Genomic DNA, 13,938 nt, shown 5'->3' on the forward strand with positions numbered 1-13,938 from the left:
CCCGCCTCCGCCTCCGAGTTTGTCAAGCCGTTCCCGTCACGGCACCGCCCGATGGCGTCTCGTGCTACTATGAAGGCTCCTGGTGTTCCCCCTGAGCTTCGCGGGTGTCAGCCGTTTTCTAGCGCCTCCTGGCGCTCCTGGCGCGTCACGGGCGCGCTGTCCCTGGGGCTGCTGGGGAGTGTGGTCCGGTAAGCTGTTCTGCCAGTCCGCTCCCGCCTCCGCCTCCGAGTTTGTAAAGCCGTTCCCGTCACGGCACCGCCCGATGGCGTCTCGTGCTACTATGAAGGCTCCTGGTGTTCCCCCTGAGCTTCGCGGGGGTCAGCCATTTTCTAGCGCCTCCTGGCGCTCCTGGCGCGTCACGGGCGCGCTGTCCCTGGGGCTGCTGGGGAGTGTGGTCCGGTAAGCTGTTCTGCCGGTCCGCTCCCGCCTCCGCCTCCGAGTTTGTCAAGCCGTTCCCGTCACGGCACCGCCCGATGGCGTCTCGTGCTACTATGAAGGCTCCTGGTGTTCCCCCTGAGCTTCGCGGGGGTCAGCCGTTTTCTAGCGCCTCCTGGCGCTCCTGGCGCGTCACGGGCGCGCTGTCCCTGGGGCTGCTGGGGAGTGTGGTCCGGTAAGCTGTTCTGCCGGTCCGCTCCCGCCTCCGCCTCCGAGTTTGTCAAGCCGTTCCCGTCACGGCACCGCCCGATGGCGTCTCGTGCTACTATGAAGGCTCCTGGTGTTCCAGTGCACAGAGTCCTAAAAGCAAAAAAAACGGGTTCCGAAAACAGAAGGATGAAGGCAAAAGGTTTGAGGATGACCCTGAAGACAGGGCCAAGTCCAACAGATATGAATTGTCAGAGCTGTCTTTTAACCAGAAATGTAAAAGCCGGTGGTGATGTATGTTAAGATGTTTTGAACTGTGACTTAGGAAGAGCTTATGTAAGGTCCCCTCTGTAAAGAGTTTAATCTATGATATCGGTTACGTAGGCAGCAGTTATATGTCCTGATGACGAGTAAGGGTGTTGCTGTCCTCTTTAACTTTAACCCTTTCAAGTCATGTGTTCCACCTTCAGCTAGTTTTGAATTTTCAGACAATAGTACTTTGCACTCCAGTGTTTATAGTTCTACTTTTAAGAATGCACAAGAGCTCATAATTGCTAGCATGAAAGTGCTGTTGACTAAAAAGACAATATTTGGGAAGAAACTCACGCATGACAGACACTGCTAAGAGTACTCAATAAATGGCAAGTTGAAGATAGGAAGGATTTAATGTAGGCAGCTGTGTTTAAATTTCAGCAGGGAAGTGCCTTCATTTAGTAGCAGAATGCATCACTATGTGTTTGACACAAGTTAACCCAATGGGAAAAAATAAACTGTATGAACACAGCTGGCAAGCAACACTTTTGCTGTCTTTAGTTATCCAGCTAAGAGGGCACCTGATCTGTAAAGTATAGTAATGGCTTTGAGGTGCTAATAGCACAGACTCTTTTTGTAAACCTTGGACATTTCTATGTTGCTTTAATCCTTCTGTACCCTTTCATTCATATTATATACATTTGATTTATGATGAATACACACCCATTTCATTAGTATCTTTTACAGATCATTTTGGAAGAAATAGTAAATGGAATTATAGATTGTTTAACTACAGGTTACCAACTGGAATCTTGATATATCATTGTATGGATTGTCTAACAGAGTGCACCTAAATGAATCCCTTGTAGGCACTTTTGACCTGGTACTACTAGTGGACCTGCGGCACTGGTTGTGCCACCCACTTAAGTAGCACTTTAAACATGTCTGAGGCCTGCCATTGCAGCCTGCGTGTGTGCAGTTTTAAACCTCCCTTTCAATCTTGAAAAGTAAACCTTTTTCTAGACCCAAACCTTTCTTTATAATACATATAACAGACCCCTAGGGTACGCCCTGGACAGCCCTGGGGGCAGAGTGCAATGTATTTAAAAAGATGGAAATGTAGTTTTAAGTTTTACATGTCCTGTCACTACTGCAAGGCATACCTCTCTCTTAGAATAAAACTGTAATTATCATAGTAACTTTTATATGTGTTATTTCCAACTGGGAATAGGTGACCCTTTAACGTCTCTCTGATCGCAATTTAAAATTCTAAATAATGGAGAACTTGCAATTTTGAAAATGCCACTTTAAGAAAGTTGGTATTTTCTTGCCTTAGCCATTTGTTGCCTGCAGCCTTTGTCTGGGCCACATAACTGGGTGTGGGTGACAATTGGGTTTGTGTAGTCTTTCTAGACAGCCTTACACAATGGGGAGCCTAGGTGTGACTGGATGGGCCATCACTGGCAGGATGCAATTGAGTAGTCCAAGCCCAAATGAACTTGAATAGGATGCGTCCTGTCTCCACACAAAGGGCTCCATACCCACTGTAGTCTGGAATGAGGGCGATAAAGGCAGGGCATCTTTGAGCTTCAACTGCAAGTGTCTAGCAGCTTCTCCCCAGTTCAAAAGCACAACTGTGTATAGATACTGGACCTCAGACACCAAGTCTTCAGTACATTTCTGGGCTTGTGGGTACTCTGCCAGGAAGAAGGACACCTGTGCTGCTGCAAGGGATGCCTCTTTGCAGGACTGCAGCTCGGCGGGAACTGCTGCCCTGCTGTCCTGCTGTGCTGATCTGCTGACTGCTGCCCTTTTGCCTAGGTGAGAAGGACTGAACCTGCCACCTCTTGAACCCAGAACCTAGAGTGACTCCTAGGGCTAGTTGGCCGGCCTCCTGATCTGAAGCCTCAAAGACACAACAGGTTTACAACAACATTGCATCTGTACCTGGACACTGCCAAGGGGTGCCATCCCAGCCATGGACCCTTGGAAGTGGGTCTAAATGTAGTTACCAGTCTCTGTGGATCCAGCAGAACTGATGCACCTCCTCTGTTGCATGGCGAAAACTCAAGCAGAAGTGACGCATCGCAGCTGCTTTTTGGATTGGACCCATTGCTAAGACCTGTATCGCATTGCAGCTCATAGGAATTGCTGCATCACCCCGACTGCACAAGACATCCTCAGTACAGGTCCTCACATCCCTTCTCGACGGAAGCCTCAACAACAGCACTGGACTCACAATTCTTTGGAACTGAGGCACTTGCATCGCCTACTCACCACATTTCGGAACCAATGCATCGCTTTGGCAGCACGATGCATCTTTGACTCGGATCCTCGCAACGCTCTGCAAACCAGAATTTAAGGTAGTGTGTTCTGTGGGTCTTAACGGGTCCCTGTAGCCATCCCAAGCTCCATTGCAGTCGACCTGACCTCGTGACTATGTCCTGGTCTGGTGCAACCAGATATCCACAGTTGGTGCTTTGTGCTTTTTGGCGCTAATTTTACTAATATCTTTCAAATGTAATATCTCTGGTTCTACTGATTGGATTTTTGTCATTTTGGTTTTGTTTTATTTAATAAAGAAAGTGCTATCTTTCTACTAACCATGGGTGAATTTTGCGAATCTGGCGTTCGCGAATTTTGCGAATTTGCGAACTCGCAATCCGCAAAATCCGCGAATTCTCGCAAATTTGCAGATTTTTTTTTGTGTTCGCAAGGATTTCTGCCAGTTCGCAAGGATTTCTGACAGTTCGCGAGGGTTTTGTAACAGTTCGCAATTGCGAACTTACATGTCGGCTCGCAACGGTCACGATTATGTGTTTCTATGTCTGGTTCATCATCATAGGTTCCCAGCACCCTCTGTTTCACCCCTGCCACCCTCTGTTTTACCCATGCCACCCTCTGGTACATCAATGCCTTATGCCACCCTCTGGTTCATCATCACTGTAGATTATGGGGGGAAAAAGCAAGCACACCTGCCTGCTTCAACTGACACGAATTAATTTGGGGTTGATTTATTAATGTGTCACTGTTTTAAAATTCCAGTCTGGCACCTGCTTCCTTATCTGTAATTTGCTTTCTGTTGCAGTGCAATTTTTTTTCCAGGGCCTTTGTGGCCTACTTGTAGCTATTCTATGAGCCTGCTGTGAGGGTCAGAGCAGGGTCATACAATTGTTGCAACTAGCAACTGAACTGGGAATTTGCGGATTTTTTTTTGGTGTTCGCAAGGATTTCTGCCAGTTCGCAAGGATTTCTGACAGTTCGCGAGGGTTTTGTAACAGTTCGCAATTGCGAACTTACATGTCGGCCCGCAACGGTCACGATTATGTTGTTTCTACGTCTGGTTCATCATCACAGGTTCCCAGCACCCTCTGTTTCACCCCTGCCTCCTCTGTTTCACCCATGCCATCCTCTGGTACATCAATGCCTTATGCCACCCTCTGGTTCATCATCACTGTAGATTATGGGGGGGAAAAGCAAGCACACCTGCCTGCTTCAACTGACATGAATTAATTTGGGGTTGATTTATTAATGTGTCACTGTTTTAAAATTCCAGTCTGGCACCTGCTTCCTTATCTGTAATTTGCTTTCTGTTGCAGGGCAATTTTTTTTTCCAGGACCTTTGTGGCCTACTTGTAGCTATTCTATGAGCCTGCTGTGAGGGTCAGAGCAGGGTCATATAATTGTTGCAACTAGCAACTGAACTCTGGAGGGGCCCTTGTCAGGAAGCACTACAGGGAACGGTTACTAATGATGAGTTTGAACTTTTGAACCTGCTTTCACTTTTGCAAAACTCGTTTTTCTGCAGAGCAGCATTACAGCAACTTTAATGCCCCACCAAGCTTATATGAGAAAGTTGATTTCTAATCCAAAAGTTATCCAAAGAAAATCAAAAGGCCTCAAATCTAAAAAAGTGCAGGCAAATGTCAACCTGAGGAGTTATTCTGATAAAAATAATCATTTTCAGAAGGTCTATGCTGCTTGCTAGTAGATTTCTTGTGCAGAATTGCAATTTTTGTAATTTCGCGAGTGCAAGATTGTTGCTGCCCGCCGCACCTACATGTTCGCAATTGCGAACTTACACCGCAAAGAAAAAAAATACGCTGCGTGCGAATTTGCGGATTTTGCGGGAAATTCGCGAATCTCTCGGAATGCGAATTTACCGAAAATCCGCAAAATCCGCGAGCGTAACGGATTTTCCGCCCATGCTTACTTTCTACATTGGTCTGGGATTCTTTTGTGTGGTGTTTTCACTTTATTACTGATCGAAGTGTTGCACAAATACTTTACACATTGCCTTTATGTTAAGCCTAACTGCTCTGTGCCAAGCTATAAGAGGGTTGAGCACAGGACAGTGAATATTGGGTTGCTTGTGCCTCACCCTGACAAATAATGTAGTTGCTCCTTGAGCAGTGCCCACACCCTAGTCAACCAACTTCCTAGTTACTCACAATTTTTATTTAGCTGATATTTAATGAGCAACTAACAAAACTTTATGTACCGTGCACTGATTACCTCTAGCCCCTTCCGTGCTCATGACGAGCTCAGCTCATCATGAGGTATACCTCTAGGGTGCTCATGACGAGCTCAGCTCGTCATGACCACACTCATTTACATTAAGGTCCAGCACAGGAGAAGAATCTGCCAAGCAGCCAAGGTGTTAACCAGATTTGTTGACCAGAAATCCGGGGAGGTCAACACAGGGGCACGTGCATCAGCGATTCTATACAAGGGGCTGTCTAGAGCCTAGAAACGAATGCCAGCCGTATGTATGCTTCCCACATGTACAGTGTATGAACAGGAAACGCTTGCAGCAAAACATGTTGTCCCATAACACGTTCAGGCCACCAATAGACCGGTTTAGAATGGACGTGGGATAAGGAGTTTTGAAATAAAGCAATACTACATTATTCAGCAGCAGGCTCAGTAAACAATGTACCCGATAGCTTTAAAGAGGAAAATAATTTTAGCGGAATAAGGGTTTCTTTCTCTTGTTTGTCAGGGGGGAGGAAACGTCTAAGCATGCGAAAACAATAACAAAGGTTTGTGCGAATGAGTATCTGGGAACCCTATGGCACATGTCTACAACAAGGGCAGTGCAGATAGTCTGGGAAGCTTGGTCAGGGGCGGCTCCTCCTCGGGAACAGAGGATCGTCGCCCTGCCTGCTGCGAGTGCAGCAGGCAAACACAAACAAATTCAAATGGCATGTCAATACCATTTTATTTATTTGCCACCGCACTAGCTCACACTGTACAGTGAGAGGGTGGGGTGGGGGCGGGGCTGAATCCTGCAAATGCAGGATGGCCGCACTGGTCTACACTGCATATGTTGGATTGGTCGGCTATATGAAGCCATCCTATCTGACATGCGCACTGTAGACCCAGCAATCCAAAGGCTGTGGAACCACCTGGGGATTGCTGGCACAGGTCCCTAGTCTCAAAGTGAGTGCTGGGTGGGCCTGCTCCCACCAATCCTGGAGTTGCTTTCACAGCAAGAAACCAGCTCCAGGAGATGCGTTTCACAAGCATGAAGGAAGTCCTTCATTTTCTTGCTAAGGAAAGCGAAGAGGAGTGCACCGTTCGTGCTCCTGAATTTATAGTAAATCGGGTGACTTCACGGCCCACCATTTCTTATTCATGGTAGCAGCGACTGAGTTTGGTCCTGTAAGTGTGACCTACATGTGGAAATAGCTGTGGGAGACTGAGTATCAGCCTCACCCCCCACTTCAGCTAATGAAGCGGGGGCTCACAACGCCATTGAGTCCAGTCACCATTACAGAGAACTTTGAGAAATAAACTCATTATCTAGGTTGCTCAGGAGATGGTCGTCCTCATTCTCACCTCAGTGTTCTTTCCACCCCAGTGAATGGCGCTGATGTTGACATTGAGTTGGTGACCAGCGGGGGCCCTTCCATCATAGGTGCCCACCCTGACAAAGCTGCTGGTGTTGTTGGATGTCATGTGCCAGTACAGCAGATCAACGAAAGGTGGGGAGTCTCCGTTGGCATCAAAGAAGGCCTCGCTTCCTGCTGAGATCTTCCAGCGTGTATTCTTCACATAGTGCAACATCTGTGTACAAAAGATAACATGCAGTTAGGAAGAGCGATGCATGTGTTTTAGCTTTCGCACATACAACCCCTTATTTTTTAAGAAACAAAGAAAATATGGCTATGGCAAGTCGGCTCCGGTTGCTTTCCATAACTCCTCATTTTTTCCTTTTGATATTATATATATATATATATATATATATGTATATATATATATATATATATATATATATATATATATATATATTGAAAGAAGGCAAGTACGTGGCCTCAGTAATGTGCAGAAAACCTCATGGAAATGGTACAACTTCTCAGTGCTTCTAGACGGGGACCCAGTACCCTCTGCAGCAAGAGCAGTGAAGAAAGCCATGGCCTTCTCTGCATGCTCTTAGCCACTGATGGACAAGGATATTTTTCTACAGTTAATGACAGCCTTTGCAGAAAAATTACAAGTAATATCACTGAGGGTACTAGGTAATAGCAGCTCCGGCAGAGTGAAGTTTTGCGGGTGAAGCTAAAGGCCCAGACTAAGAGTGGATGTAATGCAGGACAGCAAGCAAAGTTGTTCTGATGAGTTGCATCAACTGGAAAGAGCAGAACTGCGCCATATTTACAAAGAAATTGTGCAGTTCAGTCCAAGGCACAGATTTACATGTTTATTGAGAATGATATGCAGAAACAGATGTTTATGTGTCCTTTCTTACATGATTCCCCCATTCACTGTTTGTGTTTGACATGGAAATAGTTTCCACTTATACTTTATGATTCCTGATAGGGCTGGTATCTTTTGTCACACAGCCAGATGAATAATTAAGAGTCAATCATTAAGTGGGTGTAAGAAATTCGGTTATTACTTTAGGGCAGTGGAAGCCCCACTCAAGCAACAACCCTAATCCTTGTCAGAGTTAACCATAAAAGTCACCAAATTATCCTGTGCTCAATTCACTGGTAGCTTGGCACAAAAGCAGTCAGGCTTAACTTACAGGCAATGTGTAAAGTATTTAAGCGGCAAACAAACAGAAATAAAGTGAAAACACAACACAAGAAGAATACCAAACTAATGTAGAAAAATATGCAAAATTTTAATAAATATAATGATACCAGTACCTTAAAAATTCAATCAGTGAACCAGTGATAATCAGATGTAAGGTTTTTTGTAAAATCAGCGCATAAAAGCCTAAACCGCTCCTTGTGGTCCTTTAGTGCCGGTAGACCAGGAAAAAGTTCAGTCCAACTGCAGTGGAGGGGGAGCCCAAGTCGATTATAGGGACTAAATTAGTCCAGCTGAAGAGCCACCTTTAAGTCCGGATGAAAGAGTTCTAAGTTGCGGTGGAGGAGGCCACGAGAAATAGGCTGAGCATCGCAGTTGGTCATTGGTGTGGCATGAGGGACAGTCGTCACTGTAGCATGAAGAACAGGCCGGTCAGGCTTTGTTAATGGTTGCTGCTCTGGATTGGCATTGATGGTCATCGTAGGCTGTCATTGATGGTCATCGTAGGCTGTCATTGCTGGTCACCAGACTGTCATTGACAGTGCAAAGAGCAGACTTCACCGAAGCTTCTCATTGGCGGTCCTGGTGGACGGCAGAGTCTTTATATGAATTGGCGGACATGAGTAGCCCATACTTCAGAAACTCCCCTTTTATTTCATGAGCGGCACACATTGGGCCCGATTCACAGAACTAACTTAAGACAAAATCCTAAACTTACTACTTTTGGTATTCACAGAAGTTAGGATTTTGTCTTAAGTTTGTCTTAAGACAGACTTAAGACAGTCTTAAGTTAGGATTTTGTCTTAAGTTTGTCTTAAGTCTGTCTTAAGACAAACTTAAGACAAAATCCTAACTTCTGTGAATACCAAAAGTAGTAAGTTTAGGATTTTGTCTTAAGTTATTTCTGTGAATCGGGCCCTTGGAGTCCAACCATGGGTCCAGAACATAGGGAGGGACCTCTAGAGGATCACAGACTCACTCCATAAGAGGCCAACAGGGTTCAGGCAGCTCCAGTTGCAGGTCCAGGGAGATCTAGTTGCAGAAGGTCAGCTGACAGTTGCAGGGGGGGCCCTAAAGCTTATTTTGTCCCATTAGCTTACATAGGTGGTCAACTAACTGAACCTGGAGTACTCTGGTGCGCCTGGGATGAAAGCAAGCAGATCCAGCAACTTCCACTGGTCCAGAAGAGCTCTGATGAGTCGCTCTGGGGGTCCACTATTTATACCTGGTACCAATATTTGTTTACATGAACTCTCTGTCCTACCCCCCCCCCCCCCCCATTTGGTTCTGGAAAGTTCTTCCTCATTCCCTGTCAAGGCTCCAACCTGTCTGAGGGTGACAAAGGGCTCTGACAGCTCCAAAGTCTCATTCTGTGGGCATGCCTGGTGTCAGGTTCCTTTGTTAGTGTAGGAGGCAAAGCCCTTTGAAGTGTAAGTGGGGCTGAATATAGCTCCTCTCCAGTTATCCTGCCAGAATAGCCCACCCTGTCCACACCTAAGCCCCTTTTGTGCTACTATCTGGAATCAATACACAAACCCCAGCAGCAGAGTCATTCACAGTCATGTGACCCAGGACACTGAATGAAAGTACAAATGGTTAAAACAAGAACATGGCAACTTTAAAAAAAAGTGGCATTTTCAGAATTGTGACCTGAAATCGAACTGTACCATTAACGGTGATTTTAATTTACAATTCATTTGAGTGAAAACAGCAGATCTCTATCTCCTCCCCATTCAAAGTTAGAATTTTTAAAGGTAATAAGGTAAACCAGTATTAGTCATTGGGAGAGATAAGTAAGTAATTTTATTTTGGTACAGTTAATTTAAACCAGTGCAATACAATCAAGTTTAAAACAGTAGGGTAAAATGCATAAAATACATAAAACCACACATTAAATAAAATGTATTGAGCAGCAGTTACATAGCGAGGGAGTGGATTTGTCAGTGTTCTGACTCTTTCTTGCATAATAGAAGGTGCCAAAAGTGTGGTGCATTCAAAGGGAGAGATAAGCTTTACAGTAGAGTAAAATGACTTTGGGATTTTTTCACTGCCAGGACATGTAAAATCTAAGAACACGTTCCACGTGTCCTGCTTTTTAAATACTATGCACCCTGCCTTATGAGCCTTTAGGGCCTCTTTTAGGCGTGTCTTGTAACTCATAAAAAGGAAGATTTGGGCCTTGAAAAAGGTTTATTTTACCAGGTCTAAATGGCAGTTTAAGTTTGCACTACGGGCTACAGTGTCAGGCCTGATACATGTTTCGAAGTGGTACTTTAGAGGGTGGCACAATGAGAACGGCAGGCCCACTTGTAGCATTTAATTGACTGGTCCTGGATGCATAGAGTACCAATTACTAAGGCCTTACAAAAAATTAAATGTGCCATTAGGGTGTAGTCCAACTTTGTCATATTTGAAGGGGGGAGCACAAGCACTTTAGGACTGGCAAGCAGTGGTAAAGTGCACAGAGTCCTAAAACCATTAAAAACAATTTCAGCAAAACGGGAGGGATGGAGGTAAAATGTTTGGGGGACTCCCACCCAAGGGTGCCAGGTCTACCAGTGGGCCTTTATGACTGTGGCCTCTCTGACAACTCCAAAGTCTCTTTCTGTGGGCACAGTTACTTGCAGTCTTTGTCCCCGCAGACACTATGGGCCTGGCTCACAAAGAGCCTCTGCATTCGCGGTGGAGGCCCGCGGTCATGGGGACTCTCCGCGTTCGGGGTGCAATCTCCGCAGTGAAAATTCGTATTGCCCTGATTGCGGAGACTCCCCATGACTGTGTGGCCTCCGCCATGGGTGCGGAGGCCCTTAAGGAATCAGGTCAAGTGTGTCTGCTTGTATTTTCTTCCTCTACCAGTCTCTTCCCGCTATCTTATTCTGTACTCCCTACCACTACTTTGTGCTCTGTTGGATTTTAAGTCACAATTTTGAAAATTACACTTTTAGAAAGTTTTCTATTTTAACCATTTGAATCATATGACTAGGAGTAGCTGGTAGTTGATCCCAGCCAGAAAGACACATGTAAATACGTGTTGGCAGGATGGGCCATCTCTGACTTGATGAGGGGGAGGAGCTGTCACCTACCACACCTGCACACCACACAGGCTCTGCCTCAGCACTTTCACAAAGGGGTTGACACTGGGGTCAGCACAAGGGGCAGGAAATTCCAATCACCTCTGGGGGTGGAAACCTCCAGAATTTTCTCCTACTTCAAAGTTGGTGCCAGGTACAAATCTTGGACCCTTCGACCCAGCACTTCAGTATACCTCTGAACCTGAGGAAAACTCAGAAGGACTGCTGTGCTGCTTTGCAAGAAACACTTTTACTCTGCTGCCCTGCTGCCTGAGTGAGAATGACTGGACCTGCACTGTGAACCCAGGATCATCAGAGTGACTACAAGGGCTAGTTGGCTGGCCTCCTGATCAGAGCCTCAGTGGCGTAAAAGGCTCCATCCACCTTGAACCCAGCACCTAGACTTTGCCTGCTGTGAGTCCTACCCCCCCCAAGTGATGCCATCCCAGTTCTAGATCCTAGGAAGGGAGCCTAAACATGCTCTGCCAGCCCAGTTGTGGTCCTGCAAGAAGGAACCACCGCAGTGCAATGCATCTCCTCGAAGCCGCATGGAAATCCCTGCAATGCGAGGCGTCCCCACCGCCGAGCCTCACATCACAGCCCACAATCCCTAAAACCAGCTGCTGCCTGATGCATCCTCGATGCAGGCCTTCACGATGCAAGCCCCCTGTCAGCAGCATCTTTAACGACGACTCAGGATTTTGCATCACAGCGGTGCAGCTTCTTCTAAACTACTGATGCGCGATGCAACATCGCGGCAGGATTTAGCATAGCAAGCCCATTATAGATGGCATCCTCGACGATAATGCAGCACTCTGCATTTCAGCCGTGCAGCTCCTCAGAACCGCCCCTGCTCGATACATCCTCGGTGCGGGATCTCGCAACACTCCGCAAACCATGATTTAAGGTACTTTGTTCAGGGTGCCTAACTTGGTCCTTAAGCCGGCCCACACTCCATCACGGTCGGCCTGATCTTGTGACTTTGTCCAGGTCCAGCGTGACCAGATAACCATGGTTGACGCTTGTGCTGAAGACACCTTTTCCACTTAAATCTTTAAAATTGCATATCTCCGGTTCTACCGATGAGATTTTTGTCAGTTTGGTCCAAATAATTTATTGCATTTTATTCCATTCTTAGAAATTGGTGTGGGATATTTCTTGATGTGTTGGTTTCACTTTATTACAGTTTGAAGTGCTGTATGAATACCTTACACCTTGCCCTTAAGTTGTATGTCAAGCTACCAGAGAGTTAAGCACAGGTTAATTTGGGGTTTGATTCTGTTTCACCCAGACAGAATTTGCCTGGTGAAGACATGAGGAAGTAGAGGAATCTCCCCAGACAGATATGTGTAATGCTGCATTCCTGTGATCTGGGTGGGACACACCGGAGAAATGAGAGAGAGACTCTCTTCGCTTGTGTGCTCTTTGATTCAGTGAGAGATCACACAGAAGATAACTAGTCACTCGTGTGTTGTGGGACTATCAGCTTCAGAGTCTTTTCTGCCATGACAGACGGCCTTTGAAGAGGAAGAGGGAGTGGAGAAATACATAATTAAACAGTAGAACCCCAACATATAACTTTAAAGACCTAGACCCTAACTCACATTTGGTGTCTGGATATTGAATATCAGATGGCGAGGTTGAGACCCCAAACATTGTCATCTACCAAGCAGCCAGATGGGCTGTGTGAGGAGGAGAAGGTCTGCAAGACTTTTGACTGTGATCAGGACTGTGGGACAAGGTCCCTGCTGGGTCAGGGGACCTCACTCAAGGGCACCAAGACCAACTGCTCTGGAGCACCAGCGCCTGGCTGCTTGCCAAGATCAGTGTGCCCTCTGAAGAAGAGGAGAGGGTTGTAGGGAGCAAGGTCTAGTAGGGAGAACTGTTGTGTGGACTTCTGGTGCAAGTTGTGAGGACATGGCTGCTGCACCGATCTTGTCATTGCCTGTGTGCAGATTCAAATTGGTGACTCCAGTATGCCAGAAGACGGCCACCATCAAGATAGCAATGGAATGTGTACCTAGTGGTGAGAGCAAAGCTGGTGCATCACCATTGTGGTGACCCTACATGCCAAGATGGGCTGCTGTAGTATGACTGCTGTGCGGTAATGGCCGGTGCCAGTGAGGCAGTGGAATAGTAACCCTGTTTGCCAGAAGAGGCAGCCAGAAATATTTGTGCTGTGAGGATCGGGCTAAAGCCTGAGAACTGTGAAGCCTTCATGACCTGTAGGTCAAAAGGAGCATCGAGGACTGCACCTGTCCTGACCCCGTGGGCTGAGTTAGGACACGGTGGACGCATCGCCCCCTAACTGAGACCAAGATCAGGAGCATCGGCAGCAACCCACCCCCTGTTGAGGAGCATAGAACTTACAGTGCAGAAGGAGCCTGGGAACACCTGAGGGAGATGACTGCGTAGGCTTGGAGGTCAGCCTGCGCTTGCCGAGTGTTGCCGTTCATCCTGTGTGCAGCCGACTCACAGAGCAGGACCGGAGCCTTGCAAGTGCCCGCAGATGGGGAACTCACTTGAGACGCTGCATGCTTCCTCTCTGTTGGAGAGCTCACATCTGGTAACCAGCCTACCAGCCCCAGGGGAATCGCTGCTAAAAGCTCTGCTGCACCAAGACATTTTGAGTGTGTTCTAATAGTCGAAGTGGACTCCTGAGTTAAGGCTAATTGTGAGCATTCCCTGTATGTTGCCGCCGATGAATAGGGAATAGAACCTCAAGGGGGGAATGTGTTGTTGTCTATAAATTCCGTAACCTACCTTTGAATGTATGGGGTTTGATTTAAAATACTTCTTTTTATAGTGAAGATAAGTATTTTACTGCACATTGATTTATGCATACTGCTGTGGGCTCTTTGAGTTATGAGTCGTGTTCATTAACCTGTATCCACACTTTCCCCCCCCAAGAGAGCCTTTGACTGCTCATCCAAATCTATCACAGACAGTCAAGTGCAGAAGAGGTACATGGCCCTGATGCTCAGGATCCATGGTA

General features: G+C 46.6%; 1 protein-coding gene across 1 annotated transcript in view; it reads right to left on the reverse strand.

Annotated features, from left to right (window-relative positions):
* The window catches only part of LOC147684436 (extracellular calcium-sensing receptor-like), an 89,755-nt gene that overhangs the window by 48,567 nt on the left and 27,250 nt on the right, over positions 1-13,938 (reverse strand). The window contains exon 5 of the mRNA XM_086942309.1: positions 6,676-6,903. Within this exon, the coding sequence (XP_086798435.1) occupies positions 6,676-6,903 (228 nt within the window). The remainder of the gene's footprint in view (positions 1-6,675; positions 6,904-13,938) is intronic.

The sequence above is a fragment of the Lissotriton vulgaris genome, chromosome 10, assembly GCF_964263255.1.
Source record: "Lissotriton vulgaris chromosome 10, aLisVul1.2, whole genome shotgun sequence".
NCBI classification, from domain to species: Eukaryota; Metazoa; Chordata; class Amphibia; order Caudata; family Salamandridae; genus Lissotriton; species Lissotriton vulgaris.